Source organism: Helianthus annuus, chromosome 5 (genome assembly GCF_002127325.2).
Source record: "Helianthus annuus cultivar XRQ/B chromosome 5, HanXRQr2.0-SUNRISE, whole genome shotgun sequence".
Lineage (NCBI taxonomy): Eukaryota > Viridiplantae > Streptophyta > Magnoliopsida > Asterales > Asteraceae > Helianthus > Helianthus annuus.
Window position 1 is genome coordinate 87,242,841 of NC_035437.2, and position 23,996 is coordinate 87,266,836.

Consider the following 23,996-nt stretch of genomic DNA (forward strand, 5'->3'; position numbering starts at 1 on the left):
AAGTGAGTCGGGATCACTTACCTTTTTGCGTTCGTATTCGCGTTCACTTTCTTGTGTCCTTTTGACTCTTGAGCCTTCCGTGCTTACGTCCCTTTGACTAAACGCTTATCCATACATGTCACCACATTTACATTCTTGTTAGCATACGAGATATTACATATAAATGATCATGTCGAATGCATAACTCGCAATTAGCTTTCATAGTTAAGTCTAACAAACATAAGGCATACGCCCAAATCATATCTTTTCAAACTCATACAATCCATCATGTTAACACATAAAACGCATATTAATTTAACACATGCCATATGACATTCCAAGATCTTATAATTGTGTCAAAATCTAGTTATGTCCCTTATGTGCAGTTGACTTCCAAAAGTCAACGGTTTAATGTATAAACTTCCGACTCAACTTCATATAATCGCCACATCATATTAGGCTATACACACGACACTATATGCATTTCCTACTTATGATGCAAACGTACTTACAATTGCATAATCACATAATCATACACGCATACATATTTACTCACACATACATTCGTTTCGTTATACACACGTTCTTGTTAGCATATGAAATTATACAAGAGAACAACCATATTAATTCACAATTCACCTTCGACTTCCATTAATCATATCAATAGCATGTGGTACACTATGGTGATATACTCATTTAATCGCATGAACACTTGTTTACATATACACACCATACTAGAAACTTCATTAATTCTACAATTACACCATAATCCATACTTAGCCATGAACTATATCTAAACTCAATTCTCATGTTAATTTACTATCAAACATCCCTTTATCATCTTCCATATCTAATTACCACTTTCTTGCATACTATTTCACCTTCTAAATTCACCTAGTCATTTCATCGAACACTTGGCATGCGTACAAGTTTCTAAGCATAATGTACAAGTAATCTTCATTCTTTTCTTCCTAGTTCTTGTTTTCAATCATCCAAACTACCAATAACAATTCAATTTCATACCATGTTCAATACAACTAACAATTTGGTCACATGCAACATATCATATCAAGAATCAAACAAAGGTTGGACATGGGTGACATACCCATGTCGCCATTTCTACTAACCCCAAGTGGGTTTCATCTCCAAATCTCAATTAACATCAAATCTTGTATAATTCACATTCCAAATGGTAATTCTAACATATATTCATACTTAATTTCAGTAAATTTTGTGGATTGATCCTAAGCCACTTCATACAAAAATCATCAAACTCAAAATTACAACTTACCATATGTTTGTTAGGGTTAGATTATGAGAAATCTTCATCCATGCATAGCTTTCCATTCGATTTTGGCTTTGATTGGGCTGAATTTGTGTTGTTCTTGAGAGCTAGGGTTCACACCCCCTCTGCTCTTCTCCTGGACGATCCCCCACGCACACACACCTTGTGTGTGTGTGATATTTAGTTTTAATAACTTGAGTTTCCATCTTGGCACCCTTAGTCCCTCAAGTTTAACACATTATTTTAATTGCCACAAACCTCATTCTTTTATTTATTTATTAGACACTTAACTAGGCCTAGTAACTTAGTTATTGTACTTCATCTAATTACATAAGGTAACCTACTAACGAATTTAATAATTCGAGTTTTGGGGTGTTACAGAAAGGCTGTGTTTCGTCGAGATGAAGACGGCGAAACACTCCCTGTTTCGTCGAAGTGGTTTATGGCGAAACTGTAATTGTTTCGTCGAGTTGTTTCGTCGAGTTGTTTCGTCGGGTATAGCTCCGAATCTCAAATAGTTTACAAGTTCATGTAACCAAACACTTTAATCACATTAAATAGGTAACATATCAAATAAACATCTCAACATATAATCCAACGTGTACAATTACAAGGCAAACAAGTCATGTAAGTAAAGAACTAAACAATTAACGTGCAGTTATTGTAAAGATGGAATCTTGGCAACTCAAGTTGTCACATTATCCCCAACTTGAAAGAAATTTCGTTCCGAAATTTAGCATGCGGTTACTGAGGAAGCTAGTTAAGTTGCGTGGTTTACTGGTTTTCCTAGGGTGTCACGTCATCCCCCTGTTGATTTGGAATTTCGTCCCGAAATTCCGTAGTAGCTTCAGCCTCAGTAGTAGTTGCATTGTTCTCGAACAACTGGGGATACTTGAGTTTCATTTGGTCTTCTCGTTCCCAGGTGAACTCTGGGCCACGACGGGAGTTCCAACGAACTCGAACAAGAGGTATTCTGGTGCGCTTGAGAACCTTCACGTCTCGGTCTGTGATTTCGACTGGTTCCTCGACGAATCGCAACTGATCGTCGATAGTGAGCTCCTTCAAAGGAACTATGAGGATCTCATCTGACAAACACTTCTTCAGATTTGACACGTGAAAAACGTTGTGAACTCCACTGAGTTCTACTGGTAGGTTTAGTTTGTAGGCCACTTTGCCTATTTTCTCTATGATTTCGAACGGTCCGACGTAACGCGGATTGAGTTTGCCCCTTTTTCCAAAGCGAACCACACCCTTCCAGGGTGGGACTTTAAGTAGAACCCGGTCCCCGACCTGAAATTCTAGAGGTTTCCTACGCTTATCTGTGTAGCTTTTCTGACGGTCACGAGCTGCCGCCATGCGTTGTCGTATCTGGGCAATCTTTTCTGTAGCATCGACTACGAGTTCTGGGCCAGTGAGTTGGCTGTTGCCAACTTCTGCCCAACAAAGAGGTGATCGACACTTACGCCCATACAGTGCCTCAAACGGAGCGGCTTGGATGCTAGTATGGTAACTGTTGTTATACGAAAACTCCACCAAAGGGAGGTGTTTTTCCCAGCCGTTGCTGAAATCGATTACACATGCACGAAGCATGTCTTCTAGAGTTTGGATGGTGCGTTCAGACTGTTCATCCATCTGTGGATGATAAGCTGTGCTTATGTCTAATCGAGAGCCAAAAGATTTGTGCATTGCTTGCCACAGTTCAGAAGTGAAACATGCATCACGATCGGAAATAATAGAGGTTGGCACCTCGCGCCTCGAGACAACTTCCTTAAGGTAAACATCTGCTAAGGTGGAGAACTTATCCGTTTCCTTGATAGCCAAAAAGTGTGCAGACTTTGTGAGTCGATCCACGATCACCCAAATAGTATCATTCCCACGTTGGGATCTAGGCAGGCCAGTAACGAAATCCATGGAAATTTGCTCCCATTTCCATTGTGGTATTTCTGGTTGTTGGAGTAGGCCCGATGGTTTCTGATATTCAGTCTTGACTCTCGCACAAGTCAAACATTTGCCAACGTAAGTTGCTATGAGAGCTTTCATGCTAGGCCACCAATACGTAGTTCTGAGATCGTGGTACATCTTATCCGAACCAGGATGTACTGAGTAACGAGACTTATGTGCTTCATCCGTTACAAGTTCTCATAAATTTCCATAGAGTGGGACCCAGATGCGTCCTGTTACGTAGTAGGCGCCGTCTTCCTTTTGTTCTAACCACTGCCTTGAGTCGCGTAGGGCTTCAGCCCTAACATTTTCTGGTTTCAATGCTTCTACCTGAGCATCTCGTATCTGGGAAGGAAGACTCGATTGAATGGTGAGTTGTAATACTCGCACACGTTTAGGTGTAGTATCCTTTCGACTGAGGGCGTCGGCCACAACATTGGCTTTGCCCGGATGGTACTTGATGGCACATTCGTATTCATTCAATAGCTCGACCCATCGATGTTGTCGCATGTTCAACTCCTTTTACTTGAAGATATGCTCGAGACTCCTGTGATCGGTGTAGATGGTGCACTTGGTACCGTACAGGTAATGTCTCCATATCTTAAGTGCGAAAATAAGAGCTCCCAGCTCCAAGTCGTGTGTGGTGTAATTTCTTTCATGAACTTTAAGTTGGCGTGATACGTAGGCTATGACCTTGTCACGTTGCATCAACACGCAACCAAGTCCCTGGATGGACGCGTCGCAATAAACCACAAAATCGTCTGTGCCCCCAGGCAATGAGAGAATAGGTGCGCTACAAAGTCTACTCTTCAAATATTGGAACGCTGATTCTTGAGCATCACCCCAACGATAGGAGACCCCCTTCTGAGTCAGTAGAGTAAGCGGCTGCGCAATCTTCGAGAAGTCTTTGATGAACCTTCTGTAGTAGCCCGCCAAACCCAAGAATTGGCGGATTTATGTTGGTGTACGCGGTGCAGGCCAGTTCTTGATCGAGTCGACTTTTGATGGATCAGCGTGAATCCCATTCCCATTTACCACGTGGCCTAAGAAATGGACTTCCCGAAGCCAGAAGTCGCATTTGGAAAACTTAGCATAAAGTTGCTCTGTTCGAAGAAGTTCCAAGATAAGTCGCAAATGTTGCTCGTGCTCCTCCTGACTCTTAGAGTAGATCAGAATGTCATCAATAAATACGATAACGAACTTATCCAGGTATGGTTTACACACTCGGTTCATAAGATCCATGAAAACCGCAGGTGCGTTTGTTAACCTGAATGGCATGACCAGAAACTCGTAGTGGCCGTAGCGAGTTCTGAATGTTGTTTTGGAGACGTCCTCGTCCCGGACTCTTAGTTAATGGTAGCCTGACCTCAGATCAATCTTTGAATGGAAGCTCGACCCTTGCAACTGGTTGAATAAGTCATCAATGCGTGGAAGAGGATAGCAATTCTTCACGGTCACCTTGTTGAGTTCGCGGTAATCTATGCACATACAGAAGGTACCTTCTTTCTTCTTCACAAACAACACTGGAGTTCCCCAGAGCGAAGAGCTAGGACGAATGAAACCCTTATCCAAAAGTTCTTGTAATTGGTTGGACAGTTCTTCCAGTTCGGTTGGAGCTAAGCGATAAGGTGCTTGAGCTATGGGCGCTGCTCCAGGAGCTAGCTCGATTTGGAATTCGACCTGGCGATGAGGCGGTAGCCCAGGTAAATCTTCAGGGAACACTTGAGGGAAATCACGTACTACAGGAATATCCTCTATTCTCTTCTTTTTCGTTGATGCGTCAGTACCAAGTGCTAAAATAGCGGTGTGGCCCTTGCGCAAGCACTTCTGGGCCTTAAGAAAGTAGATGATGCCCACCACAGCACCACTCTTATCACCTTGAATTTCGAGAGGTTCTTTACCAGAACGAGGAATACGAACAATCTTCTCTTTGCATAGGATCTCTGCTTGCTGTTGGGATAACCAATCCATCCCAATGACGATGTCGAAACTACCCAGAACTATAGGAATAAGATTGATGGAGAAGGTCTGGCCCGCTAAAACTAGATTACAACCCTTAATTATATGCGTGGCCTCTAGGCTTTTCCCATTTGCTAACTCTACTATGTGCTTGGTGTTCATAAGTGTTGGTGTGCGCTTGAGCATTTGACTAACTTTTATAGACACATAACTGGTATCAGCACCCGAATCAAATAAAACAGTAACATAAAAGTCGTCGAGAAGGAACTTACCCATCACTACGTTAGGATCATTCCTAGCATCACCCTGACCCAGCACGAACGCTCGACCCCTGGCACCGTTGCCATCTTTGTTTCCCCCATTGTTGCCCCCATTATTGTTCCCGTTTCCTTGGTTGTGGTTCTGATTCTGATTCTGATTTAACTGTGGGCAGTGTCTCTTGAAGTGGCCTTCAGCGCCGCACTGAAAGCATCCCTTGTTGCCCTGTTGCTGATTTTGCGGTGCTTGCTGTTGCTGCTGACGATTCTGATTTGCAGGCCGTGAGCTCCTGCAATCCTTGGCTTCATGACCTATCTTGAGACACCTCTGACAACGTCCCTTGTTGCACTGACCACTGTGGTGTCTGTTACACTTATTGCACTTTGGGTGGTTTCCTCAATATCCACCCTGCCCTTGGCTACCAGAAGATTGCTGACTAGGACTCTGGTAGTCATCAGTCTTTCGCTGCTGTGCCTGGGACTGAACCTTAGTCGAACCCTTGCTGGAGGCTCCATACCATTTTCGCTTATTGTCACTGGGAATAGCAGAAGTAGCAATAGTGGTAGTAGCACCGATACGCTTAGGCAGCTTGTTCTGTTCCACTGCCTGGTCTGTGAGGTGATGAGCAAGACGAGTAACATCCTGGATGGTAGCAAGGTTAGCAGAGGTCACATGGCTTTGAATCTTTGGTACTAAGCCTTTGAGGTACAGCTCGATACGCTTGATGGGAGGATCCACCATAGTTGGACATAACACTGCCAGTTCATTGGATCGCTTCATATACGCCTCTATCTCTAATCCCGTCATCTTCAGGTTAAAGAACTCCACTTCCAGCTTGTGGATGTCATCTCGATTACAGTATTCTCGCTTGATCAGTTCCTTGAAGTCGTTCCATGGGGTGGCATTAGCAGCTGCCAGCCCTAACATTTGAACTTGCGCGTTTCACCAAGTCAACGCAACGCCTTCGAGAGTACCAGTGGCATACTTCACCCTACGAGCCTCAGGGCATTGACACATTTCGAAGATCGATTCGAGCTTCTCGAACCAGTGGAGGAGTCCAACGGCCCCTTCAGTGCCACTAAAAGTACTAGGACGACAGTCCATGAACGTCTTGAATGTGCATACAGGTGGCTGAGCGTTCTGACCTGTTGTGTATATAAGAACAGGACAAAGTTAAACACAAGGGTTGGTTTATGAGAGCAGGATCTAAAGATCCTAGAGTGAGTTGCGTCTACAGGGTATACCTCTTGCTTGAGCGGCTGCAAGTGCCGCAGCAACTTGTTCGTTGATCAAAGCCGTCAGCTGGGCTTGTGTGAGGTTGATTCGTCCACTCATGATCTTCACAATACAGAGAACATGAGTGAGAAGTGCGTCATATCAATACGCAAGTGTGGGATGACAGAAGAGAGTGAACACACAAAGTTTTCGAGTAGTAGTTACTACGTTATCTAAGCATACCATGAGTAATGTTCTATGTAACTAACAAGTAGGTAATATAAACAGGAATAATATCACCTATAGTGTCGAGTCTTGCACGTGGAGCGAAGCGTCGTTGTGGATCATTGAGCACTGTTCTGGTTATAGTCTGGTTTTATCCAAAAGTTTTCCCCTTTTTAAAACCAAGTTCACTATAACCAATGGCTCTGATACCAATCTGTCACACCCCCAAAATCCACACGCGGAGTATCACCGCTTGGAGGCGTGACTGACCAGGATCAAGCCACCAATCATATTGAACATTGTAAGCAATAAATAAAATTCAACACAACAATGCGAAAGGTGTTCAAACAAAACATAGTTAAGTGTTTAGCGGAAGCATAAATGTGAAAACCCAACATAAGTATTAAGTTCGAAAATGTTATAATGTTTTTAACATGGCACCCACTGTCCATGTCCCACAACGACCGCGCCTCCCTGTGCAAGCTCCATGAGTACCTATCGACCTGCAAGGCATGTAACAACAAGTCAACAACAAAGTTGAGCGAGTTCACAGTTGATTGTTCAGTTATTGAGTTCGTTTCAGAAATCGTAAGTTTGTTTCAGAATCATGTGTTACCCAGTATCCTTGTTTCCCAAACCTTTACGATATTTAGTGGGGGCTTCCCATGTTGCGTATTACTAGACTAGTTGTATCTATAGGTGTCCTTCCCAATCCGAGGACAGTAGTAAATATGAGATTACGTAGGTTTTATTTAAGTGCCCTTCCCAATCCGAGGACAGTGGTAAGTATGAGATTACGTAGGTTTTACGTAAGTGCCCTTCCCAATTCGAGGACAGTGGTACGTAGCGAGTACGTAGATTTAGCGCTGGCGTCCTTACCAATCTGAGGATGGTGGTAAGTAGTCTAGTAGTAGTAAATGTACAAGTTTTGTCGTAGTTATTCAATCCCATTCCCAACCCGCCGGGAATCCCATGCCTTAGAAGTGTGAACTCACCTTGGTTTGCTCGGTATGCTAAACTATGTGCTCACAATTAATCAATCAAGGCCTATATTTGGCACGTATACACAATCAGTTGACATTCGCAAAGTTCGACTAATAGTCAAGATCATCACGTACATGTAGGTAACAACTAACACATAGCATTTATCAGTTATACAGGCTCATGCAACCATACTTTACATATAACAGCACATGACTAACCTAGTTAATCCTTAACAGACTTAACTGAGTTTACTGTGCAGTTTAATAACTCAACGAAACTCACTTGTTTCGTCGTGAATCCCCTTCGACGAAACATCCCCTGTTTCGTCGTGATTACCCTCGGCGAAACTCCCCTGTTTCGTCGTGCCTGTTTCGTCGTGCCTGTTTCGTCGTGATTATCCTCCGGCAAAACGCACCCGTTTCGTCATCATCGGCATTTCGTCCATTAAGTCAGTTACGTCGTGTAACTGATGATTACCTAGAAACCCTAACCGCCGATCATCATCACACAGAAATCATACGATCATAAAGCAATCATCAATACCATTTATCATACCAATCATAACAGAATCATGTGTTATAACCTTAAACAATCTAGCATATACAATGGCCATTACATGAGAACAAGTTCACGGATTCAACAATATCAAACAACCTATCTCATCGATCAAAAGCAACAAGAACCCTAATCAATCACTAATCAAATCGTCGTGATCACAAACATTCATCACCATTTATAATCATTGAACCCTATTCTATGTCGAACTGTTAACAATCAAGCATACGAGTCATGCATTCCTGGATCATCGCGATATACATACTAATTTCATAAGCAATTAGATATTAGAAAATAACTAACCGAAAGGTATAGGGATTAGAACGAAGGGCTTGAAAGTCTCCAAGGATGACAGTGATGGTTGCCGTCGGTTAACAGAGAGGAAAAGAAAGCTAGGGTTTGCAAATCAGCCGAATACGTGTTCAGTGCTACCCTATATTGTTATATAATCGAGCTGGGCCTTTACTAGGCCTCGGCGTAATAGTGGGCCGGCGAAACGCTGTGTTTCGTCGAGATGAAGACGGCGAAACACTCCCTGTTTCGTCGAAGTGGTTTATGGCGAAACTGTAATTGTTTCGTCGGGTTGTTTCGTCGGGTATAGCTCCGAATCTCAAACAGTTTACAAGTTCATGTAACCAAACACTTTAATCACATTAAATAGGTAACATATCAAATAAACATCTCAACATATAATCCAACGTGTACAATTACAAGGCAAACAAGTCGTGTAAGTAAACAACTAAACAATTAACGTGCAATTATTGTGAAGATGGAATCTTGGAAACTCGAGTTGTCACACGGGTGGTTCGGATGGGGTGGAAGAGGGTATGGCAGCCGCAAGAGCAGGAGATTTGGTGACAGCATCGCAGGTTTTGAGTCGACCAGACTCGGAGATGAGTTGGTCGATAGCATCTTCCCAAGTCGGTAGCGAGTTATTTAGGATGGATACGATGGTATCGTATTCCTTACGAAGACCTTTAACGAGATGAAGGACCTGTTGCTGGTCATTCATGGGAAAGTCTAAAGCAGAAAGTTGGTCGGTTAATTCATGTATCTTTTGACAATACGCATCGAGGCTGGGCATAGAGGCGAGGGTGAGATTTGCGAGTTCATGTTGGAGTGCTTGGGAACGAGGGCCTTTGTTGTTCTCAAATAGGCGTTTGACCCGCTGCCAAGCCTCAAGGGCAGTGGATTTATCGGTTAAAACCCGGACGATAAGCTCATCCGAAAGGGTTCCATAGATCCTTTGCAAAACGATGGAATCTATGTTCTCCCAAGAAGCAAGGTCAGGAGAGTCTTTGGCGGGCGACGGCGAACCGTCGATGTGACAGAGTATGTTATATCCTTTAGCATGAAGCATAAAGAGACGTACCCACGAAGCATACGAAACCTTGGTTCCGTCTAACACGCGGACTTTGTGTTGAATATTGGACACAGTGTAAACAGGGTGAAGAGGTTTGTGGGTGTTGTTGGCAGCTGTAGTGTCTGCAGGTGGTTGTTGGTCACCCATGGAGACAAGGCAGCATAGGAAAGAAAAAAAAAAGAAAAGGAACAGAGGTATGTGTGAAGGAGTCTGATCGAAATCAGTGAAAGGATGAGGAGGGTTGTTCGAGAACAACCAAGAAGGGTGATACCATGTAACTGAAGGTAATTGCTTGAATGATTTCTATTCAATAATACACCCCTATAAATAGTTACAATACAGAGACTATATACGGAAACAAGCCAATCTACATCAATACAATTGATTGCAAATAGCTGGAGATCCTCAATCATGGGTGGCGATAATTGTGATCCACAATTATTGGTTAACAATTATAATATTAAAATAATAAAAATATTAAAAGAACTATAAATTATTATAATATTAAAATCATATTCATTTAAATTCGTTTATTAATATATAGTAAGGTAATATATAGTAACGGTTTTTTCATAACATAGCAACACTACACTCTGTGGCGACAAGTAGATCTATAGGGTTATCATGAATATCCAATAGCCAACAATCATGTTTGGATCTTATTATAAAGGGGAAATCATGAAAATAGCCAAGTCAACGCCGTTTTTTCAAAAATAGCCAGTTGACACCCCATAAAATGCCGTTTCACGGATTCCAACCCGGCTCAAGACAAAGGTTAAGAACTTTCCTCAAAGACCAGTCAGGTTTTCACACGTGTACTGCGGTCTCTATCATGTTCCCTCACTCCTTTATCCACTGCACACGTTAACTGTCAAGGCATTAAATGGACTTGTACTCTCCATCATCATCACTGACATGAATGAGCTCTCCCACTTTTTTTTTTGTTTTTAGTTGCATTAAATGATAATATTGACCGGTGGAGAAGGTTGAACGGTGGAGAAGGTTGAAGAAGAGGGAGTGGGAGGGGTCTGTTCCAGAATCAAATTAATCCGTTCTCTGATATCGGTATCTTTCTCCACCTTCTTGTTCATCTTCAACTTCATCTTTGGGTGCAGCAATCTTCATCACGGATGTCAATCGCGCGCTCACATCGGCCAAGACTTTCCTAGTCTTTATCGTCGTTCAGCAACTCAAACAACTCAACAAACTCCGCCGTATCTATACTAATCCGCCGCATCTATACTAATCCGGGTGGTGGTTGTGGTGGGTGGAGGGTGGTGGTGGTTTACGGTGGTGCTCAAGCCGAGCCGTTTCCGGCAAGTACTCAAGCCGTTTCCGGCAAGTACTCAAGCCGTTTCCGGCAAGTACTCAAGCCATTTCCGGCAAGTACTCAAGCCGTCACAGTAACCTGAGGTGACCCAAGTCGTTTCAGAAGTTTGTCGGACACGTGGCAAAAGGTGAGTGGCTGATGAGGAAAGCTCTTAAGTTATGTCTTGAGCCGTGTCGGAATTCGTGTAAAGGCTTGGGGAGCCATTTCAGTTGGCCAAAATTGAAAAAACGGCATTGACTTGGCTATTTTCGTGATTTCCCCTATTATAAATGCTCATTAATCTCATATATAAAAAAGAGAACGATTTTTATTATTAAAATGGCTTTCTCGTGACATAGCAACAACCAATCTTATAATCAAAACTTAAGTTTATTGGCAATTTAATCAGCGGCCACTTAGGGGACTGGGGTGGTCCGTGATGGAGGTTTCATCACGAGTGATGAACATAGAAACACTGCCGCCACCTCATATTTTCACGCGTGAAACTTATAACTCGTGAAAAAGTTCACGCGTTGAACTTCATCAAATTTGGACATGCAGCATCTATATAATCCACGTAACAACATCTTAGTATTACACTTGTCACCCCTACACTTTATACTTTTATCCCAAAAACACCCCCACTCCCCTAAGTGTTGTACTACAATTTTTCTCAAATCTTTATCGGTGTTTTCTTTTTGTCAAATCAGAATCAAATCTTTATCAATGTTTTCTTTTTATTTAAAACTAATTGGAGTGAAGTTTTTAAATTTTAAAACTGTTATTTATTTTTTAAATAACTTTTCATATTTTTTGTAGAACCGAAATCCATAAAGTGGAGCGAGCGAGGCGACTACGAAGAGTATTTTAATGAAATTTATAATTTAGTGTTTTATTGTTAATTTTTAATTTAAAAAAAAGTTGTGAGTGATGGAATTACATCACTAGTGATGACCACCGCCACTTAAAAAAAGCTTGTAAGACTAACTCCATTGCATCCGTAAATCTCTCATCCGTGACGAGGTGGATAATATCCTTATCTAAAGGCCCATTGAAGTGTATCTGAAACAAACTAATATCCGACTACAAGGGCAAGGTAAGTTTTGGTTCTTGTGCCACTAAAGCAATGTTTATTAATTTTTTTATTTCAACCGTCCCATTATCAACTTCTTTTAATTCATTTATTTGTCATATTTTGGTTCAGTTCAATACTGAGTTTATTTAATTTGCAACCTACAACTTTAAACGAAACAAGAAAACCGGTTGAACTTTACATCCACCATTAACCAATTTCATTCTTATGCATGCAATTTCTATGTTTTTATGTTTATTTTTAAAATGTTTGTTTTTAAATCTAGTTTACTTTTGTTTTTAGATAATGCAATTTCTACGTTCTTTTGTTTTTTTATTTTACTTAAATTATTTAACTTAATTATCTAATCATTTAATTTATTTGAATATATTTTAATAATTTAAGTAAGTAAACTTAAAAAAATGGGTAAACTTAAATAAAAAATGGGTGATGATATGGAAAATGTAAGGATATGTAAGGATGTTTGTATGGTTGGAGATGAAATTGGTGGTTTTTAAGGATTTGTAAGGATTTTTAAGGATATGATGTGGCAGCTGATTAGGCAGTAAGGGCGCCTAAGGACGCCGTTTGCATTGGAGCATGGGCGGCTCTTTAGGTGTGCGGGGAGGACTTCCGCACAAGGCCCGTTTTTTCGAGGGGCACGAGATTTAAAAAAAATCGATATATATATATGTTATTTCTTTTAAAAAAATTGTACACACATAACAAATCCAATATAGAGGCCCATTATCAAAAGATGATTTGTATTTTTTATAATTTACCTAACTTAACAATAGGTTTATTGGGGCCAATCCAATACTAAATTTTTGTCATTTTTCGTAATTATGTTGTTTATCGTTAAAGCATATGGGCCCATTTTTCGAGCTCGAACAGGGTACGTGAATTCTCAGAGACGCCACTGCATTGGAGATAGTCTAAGTGATAGAATAGTGGTTGATGACATAGCGAAACTTGATTGGATGTTTGTGAGTGATGAAATTTTTGCAAGTGATACCACCCCCACTCCCCTTATAGTTGTTGAATTCTGATTCAAGTCTACAGACATATCCGTGACAATCCATTATGTCGTTAAATACTAGATACTAGACTTACTAGTTGTGATTCTTGAACAATTGCAGAACTTTAAACCACTGCAAGGCTTGGTTTTTTTTTACATTATAAACCTTTAGTAATTGCAATCATGACCTAGTCAGTTTTCTTGCTTTCCCAAGTTTTGTAATACTATATATACCCGAGCATGTGGGATGTATGGGTTTATGATCTAAATTTCTGTTCTGTTTTGTTTATGGTTCTGGTTACCAATCTGCAAATTATAGATTACATGATTATGATTGGTAAAAGTTCATCAACGGGTTGTCCAAATCTGCACTTCGCTATACAGTGGTTATATTGATAAGGTACAAACACAAAGCAAGGCGGAAAGTAGAGGAATCACAAAATCGAATCCATGCATGCAGCCAGTGTCACCCATGATGGAAACCTCTTGGTTTGTAAGAAGTGCCAGCAAGAGTTGGAAGCTTTAAAGCTGCAAACACAGCGGCAGCAAGGGCGCTCAAGGAAGCAAGAACAAATGCTGGTGCATTCCCTCCACCGAATAAGGCATCCCAAGGACCGGCGCCAAGTGAGACCACAATCTGTAGATTGAACACTTAGTTATTCGATGACCTACAAACAAACGATTGCCATGTTTTTTTTTCTTTGTAAATTGTTATTTTGGCCACCAATGGTTCATTTTTTGTTGTCCCAAACCACTAATTAATGTTTGAAATTATACAAAACAAGAAGCTGCAGAAAAACAATCAAGGTACCTGAGGCACCACAACTGCAAGATTTAGCACTCCGATCGCCAATCCTGGAAACAACAATAAACAAATGTAAATTTGCACATGTTCAGTTTCCTTATAATAGAGGAAGGAGAATTGATGTATAAACTAGCGTACAAACCTTGGCCACCTCCTATATCAGCAGTTAATTCTGCAGTGATAGAGAAGGGAACACTGGAAGTGATCTGTAAATTTATTGCATAAAAGAAACTTGTCAATGAAAAAAAGGAGGTTTGAATGGATGATACATAGAAGTAAATTCGTAATTGTTACCGCAAGGGGAACACCGAGAATGGCAAAAATAACCAATGATGCATTCTTGATCGCCTCATTTTCTCCAGCAACCATGTTTTGTTCAGTAGATTGTTTGACAGAAATTAAGGTAATGATGGCAGTTCCAGCCATGCAGGCAAACACCATAAAGTTGCCAAATGCCCACACTAATCTTGAACCCATCCATTGACACATTGGCTCAATCAGAAAAGAACTGATACCAAGAACTACCTGTCCCAACATACAAGGATATTGTGGTGAGACGAGCGACAACAAAAGGAAAATAAAGAGTAAACTGCCAAAATGGTCCCTGAGGTTTGGTCACTTTTGCCACTTTACTCCAAAACTCAAACCTTTTGAATCTGGGTCCCTGTGGTTTCAATTTTGTTGCCAGTTTCATCCAAAAACAAAATCTGGTCAGATTTTTTAGTTAACATCCAGCTTTTTTGTCTTTTTCCTCCCTTTTAATTAAGGGCAAAATGGTTAGATTTTCTTAATTTGTTATAATAAACGTTAAAAGACCATTTTGCCCTTTATTAAAAGGGAGGAAAAATACAAAACTAAAAAATCTGACTAGATTTTGATTTTGGATGAAAATGGCAATAAAATTGAAACCACAGGGACCCAGGTTCAAAAGGTTTGAGTTTTGTACTAAAGTGGCAAAAGTGACCAAATCTTAGGGACCATTTCGGCAGTTTACTCGAAAATAAACAACTAAAAAGGTAATACTAAAACATGTCAAGTTAAGTATATTTCTGAACCAAAATGTTATGGTAAAATAAGGTAAGAGAAGGTTGTCGATAGTCAAATTTGTGTTCTTACTGAATTCAATAGCAAACCAAATGCACCTTCTCTGACACCTTGATCATAAGAGTGAATTTCAGCAACATCCCCTTCTGGGTTGCCATGATAAACTTCCCTGCCCATCCAATCCGTATCAAAAAGGAAAAAGGGGAACCATGAAAACTGCAAATGTGAATAATAGCAATATAGTATGTTATACTTTGCATTGCCTTAAACTCACCCATGTAAGAGCCATTACAATAAGCACCGAGTGCATCCCGTTTGGTAGATGTCGTAAGCTAGTCAGCAAGTTAACCAAGACTGATCCAGGACTTTCATTGAAAGTTTCAACTCCGTCTTCCGCATCCATTACATTAGTAGTAGCATGTTCAGTTGGGGTATCCCTTTCAAGACCTGTTTTCCCTTTCAACTCCCCAACCTCATCTAAAAGTGGAGAAGATCCTAACGATGATCGGTGATGCTGCTTTGGTGCTAATGAAACTTCTTTTGCAAAGTAGAGTGTCACCGATGTACACAAACTTAGAAAAATCTGTCAACCACACACCAACAACGTATGTTATGTACTTATCCGATAGTTTTAAAAATCTAGTTCAAACAAACTAGAAGTAGAAAAAGAATAGAAAAGGCTCATAAACCCTATGCAACATATTACAACTTATAAGAGCCATCTCATTCTCAAGTAAATTGTTTCGGGGATAGAGGGAGTATAATGTTGGGTTTGAATTTCTTTGCTTATTGGGCTTGGTAAAGGCTTAGAAGACTTTGTGCCTGTTACAAAAGAATGAGAAAGAGAGCCCTGATCAAACATCACTAGGCGTACAATGCGAACTTACTCGAAACAGAACTACCCCAAAGTTGAAGATTTTCCTATGCTACTAAGACCAACATCTAAGACCAAGATCCAATAAGTTGTGATAACACATTGGGTAAACGGAGAGATGTGCGATAAGGTGTCACTACATGAAAAAGTGTGACCAAACATAATCATGTTTCTTACACGCGCGCCTAAAAGTACGCCTAACATGAAAATTGATGCATGGAAAAGTTGAAGGTAAGATGCGGTAAGAAATGCATCAACCATGAGTCACACTGAATGGATTAGTCATACGGTTACGCTTATGTAATGTCAGACATCTAGAGCAGTCGAAACATAACCTTAACTGCATGCAGATTGAAAAAATACCTTGTTTTGTGAAAATTTAAAGATGCATTAACAATTGTGCTTCTTCATACATGGATATCATTAGCTTACCACTGCAACTAAAAATGCTGCCTTCAGATTCCCGCATGCCTCGCAACAAGCTCTACTTCTCAAGAAGGGAAACCATCTGCCATTCAATGACCGTGAGAAAAATAAAACACAGCACTAGCAATAGAGAACTTAAAAAGATAAGCGAGTTAAAATAAAACTATTATAAAAATTTTTGTAGTAACAAATGAATATTTATACCTGTGCCAGTTTCCATATGAACCAGATAAAAAACCTAAAATGTTTCCAATTGCTATCCATGCACAAAATATGGCATTTGCTAAGTTTCGCTGATCAGGGCCTATCAAATAAACTTTAATGTTAGCATTTCTTTTATGTCATCTCATCTTGAGCTATTAAACAACAAGGTTAAGAAGTATCATCTCATGATCTCACAAAAAAAGGAACCATGGGTATGAACCTGCTAAATCAGCCAACAGAGCTCGAGCAGGGCCCTACAATATTTGGACGTATACGTGATACTTAAAAACAGTATAGTCAAGCTATATATAGACATAAAACATGTGTTTAGAAATCCTTACCTGAACAGTGTTATTAGCTAGATCCAGCATCCAGAAACCTATGATGAAAACAAAAGCAGCCCTTGTCCTTGTACCTTTGAATGTGCTGCGTTACTTAACCAAGTTCGTTAAAAATATATACCAAGTCAATTTTATGTTTATGCTTTTTTTTCTATGATTTGTTTAAGTTACAGGGGTTTAATTACACTAAATTACAGATTATCTAAGTTGAAGAGCCCGAATGGTGGACGGAGGGCATGTGGGCAATTGACTAAAGCTTGTGGACTGTTGGATATATAATTTCTTTGTTCTCTTGAGTGTTTATGTTGTAGAAGTGTCAATTGAGATTATATTTCCATGTTACATTTTTGATATTATATACTGTTAGGGAGTGTATTCTTCCTAATTGTTTTGGTTTAAACTCTCGGTATCTTCTCCAACAAGCTCCTGTGGCGGGCACAATTATGGGAGTTGGTTAACCACTTGCCATATGAGCAAGGTGTTATGTTTCTTTGTTACTTACATTTACTGCTTAAAGTAGAATTTATCCGTTGGAATGCGTCTCAGCCTCGAAACATGTTTGGAAGGCTTAAGAAATTTGTGGCTCCTTGATCATATTTGACTTGGCATGTTCATTAAGTTTTCTATTGTTCTTTGTTGATTCCTTAATTGGTTTATACCTGCTAATTTGTCATTAATGTGTGTGGTAAGGTAGCATATCTGATACTTGTGTGCAATATGATTAAAGTTACTATAAGGCATAACGTAATTCAAGGAACATAATATGGAATGTATAATTAGAATATTGCATTCTAACCTACTGGTCTACATATCTATTATATTTTGCCTATATATGACACTTGTATCATGTACTGTATGTATCATCAAATAACAATATTCATTCAATTATTATATGGTATCCAGAGCACTCCACCTCCTCTGAGTTTTTCTTTTCCGATCCACAACACCTGTTCTTCATCTATTTTTATTTCAATGGCTACTTCCACCACCATTGTTGAACTATCTACACACACCAACTTCCCAATCAAACTCACAGCCCACAATTTCCCCTCATGGCGTAAACAAGTTTTATCAACACTCATGGGCTTTGAACTTGAACAGTTTGTTGATGGCAAAACAGAAGCACCACCGAAAATTTGTGAGGGCAAACCAAATCCAGCCTATCGTTCCTCGTTACGCCAGGATCAAATTCTTCTTGGGGCGCTCCTTGGAAGCTGCTCCGATACGATTCAACCACTTGTCTCGTCGGCTGAAACATCCCGCCAGCTCTTCCAACGCTTGACCGAGAGATACGCCAGCGTCTCACGGTCTCGAATTATATCCCTTAGAACCAAACTCGCCACTAACAGTAAAGGATCCAAACACGTTGCTGAATTTCTTAAGGAGATGAAGGCCATAGCCGATGAATTAGCCTTGGCGCAGAAGCCGATTGATGACGATGACCTCACGGTTCACATACTCACCCATCTAGGTGACGACTACAAAGAAATCGTTGCAGCCCTGAAAACTCGAGACACACCAATCACCTTCTCAGATTTGTATGAAAAGTTGGTTGATCATGAACGCTCACTTCATGACTCGCAATCGACTAACGTTATTGCTACGGTTAACAACACACAAAGGCAAGGGTCTCGCCAATACTCACGGCCCAACACTACAGCCCGCAATCATACCAGACCCAACACCTTTGGGCCACGAAATCATCAATTCCCAAATAACAACAGTGGGCATGCAACCAACTTTCGGACTAACCGTAACAATCTTTTTTGTCAATTTTGCAATATTCCAGGTCACGATACTAAAGATTGTCGGAAGTTCGTGCGTTTCTTACAAAACAACAATCTTGCTCTTGCGACATCAACAACAAATCCGACCGTAAATGCTTCCATGGCAAGCTCATCACAACAAGCATCCTCACCAATGTTTGACTCTGGGGCATCTAATCATGCCACACCCGACCAGGCATTTTTGCACCACCTCAGAATATGGAGGGCCTGATGAGATTGTACTCGGAATCGGTAATATTCTTCCCATATCTCACACTGGCCATGCATCCATTCCTACTCTATCCCGCTCATTGAATTTAAAAAATGTTTTGCTTGTTCCTCAATTACGTAACCATCTTATATCAGTTGCCAAACTTTGCAAGACTAACAATGTTTCGGTTGAATTTTTTCCCTTTCATTTTTTTGTTAAGGATCTTCGCACTGGGGCGCGACTCATGCGGGGAGTGAACGTTAATGACGTATATTACGCATCTCCCAATTCCCATCCTTCTCCCACACAACTTAATTCAAGCATCAAGATATCCGAATCACTTCTCTCGTGGCATCACAAATTTGGATATCCATCCATCAAAATCCTAAAGCTTTTACTCAATAATTTAGGTCTTGATTACAATAAACTGTCCAATGCTTTATTTCATTGTAATGCATGCTCCTTAAATAAAAGTCATAAATTGCCTTTTGGTGAAAATTCTTTTAAAGCATCTAAACCGGTTGAACTTGTTTACTCGGATGTTTGGGGTCCGGTTAAAACCTCTAACGATGGATATGCATACTATGTTATTTTTGTTGATTTCTACTCCAAATATACATGGTTATATCCACTTAAAAGAAAATCAGATCTCTCCACTTTGTTCCCACAATTTAAAATGCTAGTTGAAATTTTTTTTTTCAAACACCGCTAGTCTCACTTTTTTCCGACAACGGAGGAGAATACATTGGGCTCATTCCTTATCTTCAAAAAAATGGCATTTCACACTTTACCACTCCTCCACACACTCCCGAACAAAATGGCGTGGCCGAACGACACCATAGGCATATTGTTGAAACCGGGTTATCCCTACTACACCATGCCAACTTGCCACTCACTTTTTGGTCACACGTGTTTCAAACGGCTGTTCATCTTATTAATTGTCTACCAACAAAAATCCTAGATTTTAAATCACCTTATGAGAAACTATACAAAACTCCACCCACTTGCACAAAACTAAAACCTTTTGGTTGTTTATGTTTTCCATGGTTGCGTCCATATGCTCCATCTAAACTTCATCCTCGATCACTAAAGTGTATCTTTCTTGGATATTCCTCCTCCAAATCAGCCTATAAGTGCTACGATCCCACATCGCATCGACTTTATCACTCGCATGTGGAATTTATTGATATATTTTTCCATTTACCATGGATGGTGCTCCTCCAATCCCACTTCCAACACCTAACACATTTATTCCTACACCTCATGTACGTACCCATCCACCACCACAACATATTCCCTCTTCCACCCCACTAACTCATCCTCCTCACACACATGGACCACTCCCATGTAACAACCCACCTCATGCAATCCTCCTCCTCATCCAATCGTGCCCAACCCCATGCATCACTCTTCCCCATCAACTTTTTCTAACCATGCACACCATTCAGTCGATACCTCTCGTACTCCTTCCCCATCGCTCTCGCTCTCCACTCCCTCACCAAACCTAATTGACACCACAATTTCTCCCACTACTACACCTACCAACGACACCTCAACACCTTCAAATGAACAATCTACCACACCCGATACACCATTGTCCACACCTCCGCCTTCCGCTACCACTCATCTTCTGTCACACCCCGACTTGCAGCGGAAGACAATCGCGGGGTGCGGCAGACACATGGCACTCCTCATAATTTAAAAACATTACATTACATAAAACAGGAGCATCGGTTACAACGTCTTCGAACTATCACATTACAAACCATATATTAAAAGCAGTACTACAAGCCATTATAGCTTTTATTATGCTACGTCCGCCTACTAGACCCTTCCACACGCACATGTTCACTCCTGTTTCGTTTTACCTGAAATGCATGTTAGTTTTTAAAAAGATCAGCTAAACGATGCCTGTGAGTTCCACTGGTTTGGTTGTTTCGTTTCAAAATGTATCAACATGTTTAATTGCACATATCACGGTTCATAGATGGAATTACACGAGTGTCACAAGTGAAACCTAGACTGTTTTAATCGTACAGTGTCACACAGACACTTAATCGCACCACCTGCATCACATGCAGTTTAATGCCCTCGGGTAGTTATGTCTAACAACATAACCTAGTTAGGACGCCTGCAGTTGCCTGGCTGCCGGCCGCACCTGTCCGGCGGGCAACTGGGTTTGTCAGACCAATAGTACTATCCACTGCCCACGGCTTACGTTAAGCACTTGTATCGGGGCTAATATCGTGTGTTAGATAACTCACATCATAGCAATTTGGTGTAATTAACACAGTTTGTAACATGCAAATCACCCCAGAAAACAGGAAAACAGTTTAAAAGTGGGGGAAGTGAAACTCACAGTGCAAATAGTAGTCTCGGCTAAAGAGTGTTTAATCAATGAAATCAGCTTTAATAGCACACATGCAAGCAAGGACTCAAATCAGTATCTAAGTCGGTAATGGTTATAACTTGGATTTGGTCAGGAGTTTTCACCACGGATTGAGTCTATAGGACACGGGTATGGTGATGGAGGTCGGGGTAGTATTAGTTTTCAGTTTGGCTTCCGGGCACCAGTTCGCGTGCTAGCTAATGTCAGTAGTTTAACGTGTTCAGATAATGGTACGGGAATACCAATAGTGCCAACACGTTGTTATTTAAGAATTATTAACTTCACATTAAGGGAGTTTGGGTGTTTGGGGAGTCCAGGTTGCCCAATTTTGAGTTTCCGTTTCCACCGTCGGGGATTTTCCCAAACTGGTATTGGACACACCCCAAGTGTCCACTCCGCCCTGGAATCTTCCAGAATATTCCCCGTCTTCCAATTATATATAGTATTTGTTGGGTTGGGTCAGTTCCCAGTTCCGGCAGGTTCGTTACACGGTAAACTGCCGAAATTGATTTAAAATAACCCATTTTTAATCCCAAAAATTCCCATTTTATCTATAATTTGAATAAAATTCTGAAACTTTTTATATAACTCAGTAAAAGTAGTTAGAATATGGGAAAAATTTCTGGGAATTTATTTTTGCATTTTACTTGTCTAAATATATTATTTAAAAAACCATATTTAACCACATAATTAACATTAATTACCATCAGTGATCCAAAAATTCCCAAAACTTTCCGGGACATCCCTTATTTTTCCAGAAACATCTCCAAAATTTTTAAGATTTTTCCAATTTCGTTTCGGAGCGTTTCTGGCTACCGAAAATTCTCAAAAACGTGGATTTTTAACCCAAATAAAAACTCTACCAATGGACTCCGAATTTTCCTAGAACATTCCTCATATATTCCTTATTGTCTCTGTAAAATTTGGTGATTTATTGAATCCGTTTGGTATTTTTTCCAGAATTCTTTTGTTAAAAAAAGGCAAAATTTTACCAAAAATCGTAGAAAATTCCAAAAATTCTAAAATATTTCGTGGACCTTCCTGACACTACCCTTCATCACCACACCAAATTTCAGCTCAATCCAAGTATCACGGACCAAGTTATAGGCAAAACAAAATTCTGCCTATCCAAGATTCGGTTTTCGGATGTTATACCTAGCGCTAGCTTCGATTCCAAGCGTTTCTTGTGAGTCCAGAAGTATGTGTGGGCTATATTCAGTACCTACACATCAAGTACAATCCAAATATGCTAGAACTTAGATCAATCAAGCCTTATTTCATTGTTTTTCGGTTAATCGACTAGTTACGCGATTTCTGTCGAATAGGTGTTGATTAGAGTATCAAACCCCAAAGATTTGTAACCATGGCTACCATATAACACCAGGGAATCCATATGGTGTTCATATTCAGCCGATAAACATGTTTAAACTTCCAAAAATCATGGATTAAAAAGGTTTTCATGGCCTAAACCATGTTTAATCAAGAAACCATGCTTAAAACCTTATGGATTTGAGTTAATACCTTTGATTTGTTGAAGTTTCTTTGAATTCAGCTGGTTTTTCTTGATAGAAACCAGATTTAGGAAAGGATTTTGTGTTAAAATGAATAAAAAAAGAAAAAAAATGATTTTTTTATTAAATAATGGGGGGTGGGGTGTGGGTCCCCCAAGGGACACCTCGTGCTTCGTTTTGAGCGCTAAAAGATGATGTTATCTTCCGTTGAGTGTTTAGGTTCGTTTACGGGTCCCGGGCGCGTTCTCAATTTGCGTGAAGGACTCCGTTTTGCGCATACTTAGTGTCAAAAGACTCGGTTTTAAAAATCATGCATAACCGTCTTGAAATCCGAACCCAGTTACGTTTTAATCATAAAAGACTCGTATTAGAGTGGTTTAAGTGTTTTTAAGCTTGATCGATCGTTCCTTGCACTTTTGATTGCCTTATGTTGTTCCTGAAACGAAAGCGTTTCCCTAATCGGGAAGCTGCTTCGTTTTGCGTGGCCGATCTCTAATTAGCTTCAAACCTTATGTCACAGTCTAAGGCACAAAACTAAGTTGTTCATGGACCTCGAAATCTTAAATGATGCTACCGATAACCTAATAATCAATGTCAAAGGTTTAGTGCGCCGTTAAACGGAAAGTTCCGGTTTAACACGTTTTTAAAGTCTAAGGATACCAATTTCACATCATGGGTCCTTATTAGTCTCATGTCAGTCATAACGTGTTCTCGGATTCCTCTGAGACATAACCGATATCGTTCAAGCAAGCACATAAGTCACACATGTTGTTACGGTTTTCGCGCAATTAAAGTGTTAAGTGTGCTTTACAGTTTTGGACCGTTTAGGGTGTACCTGGTTTCGTCATGGGTGTAACAGTCTCCCCTGGTTTAGAAATTTCATCCCCGAAATTTCCTGCTCGACATGCACCATAGTGGTGCAAAGTGCACTTGTTGCATTTTGGGGTTCTTCCTTTATAGCCACCAGAGTTTCCCGTTGGTGTAGTCATGGCGTAGCTTTGACTAGTGGCTCTCCCCCTCTTCGGTATGGCTGCCCCCACTCGACTACTTTCCGGGGCCTCTCGCTTATTTCCTGCCGGCTCTCCCGGCATTGTCAAAATCTTGCGTCTAACCATGTCGTACGTAACCGTGCCTGACCTAGCTACCACTCCGTGCATGGTCAGGTGCTCCACCGAATTAATGATACTCCTTACTTCCGGGGCTAGTCCCTAGATATACCTCTCGATCCTCTTGGACTCCGGTCGAACCATATCTGGCAAGAT

General features: G+C 40.5%; 2 protein-coding genes across 3 annotated transcripts in view; both read right to left on the reverse strand.

Moving 5' to 3' along the window:
- Positions 1 to 9,194: 9,194 nt before the first annotated feature.
- LOC110942955 lies at positions 9,195 to 9,911 on the reverse strand. The gene has a single exon (XM_022184717.1). It carries the CDS (start codon positions 9,909 to 9,911, stop codon positions 9,195 to 9,197), a length of 717 nt encoding a protein of 238 aa, XP_022040409.1.
- Positions 9,912 to 13,283: 3,372 nt separating this feature from the next.
- Positions 13,284 to 23,996, reverse strand: part of LOC110940361 (sucrose transport protein SUC3) — a 43,189-nt gene continuing 32,476 nt past the window's right edge. For both annotated transcript variants that reach the window (XM_022181908.2, XM_035990206.1), the window contains 10 exons: positions 16,858 to 16,942; positions 16,737 to 16,770; positions 16,517 to 16,616; positions 16,319 to 16,394; positions 15,287 to 15,595; positions 15,085 to 15,228; positions 14,263 to 14,493; positions 14,111 to 14,174; positions 13,975 to 14,018; positions 13,284 to 13,800 (listed from right to left, as the gene is read on the reverse strand). In XM_022181908.2, coding sequence (XP_022037600.1) covers positions 13,630 to 13,800; positions 13,975 to 14,018; positions 14,111 to 14,174; positions 14,263 to 14,493; positions 15,085 to 15,228; positions 15,287 to 15,595; positions 16,319 to 16,394; positions 16,517 to 16,616; positions 16,737 to 16,770; positions 16,858 to 16,942 — 1,258 coding nt within the window. In that variant the 3' untranslated portion in view covers positions 13,284 to 13,629. The remainder of the gene's footprint in view (positions 13,801 to 13,974; positions 14,019 to 14,110; positions 14,175 to 14,262; positions 14,494 to 15,084; positions 15,229 to 15,286; positions 15,596 to 16,318; positions 16,395 to 16,516; positions 16,617 to 16,736; positions 16,771 to 16,857; positions 16,943 to 23,996) is intronic.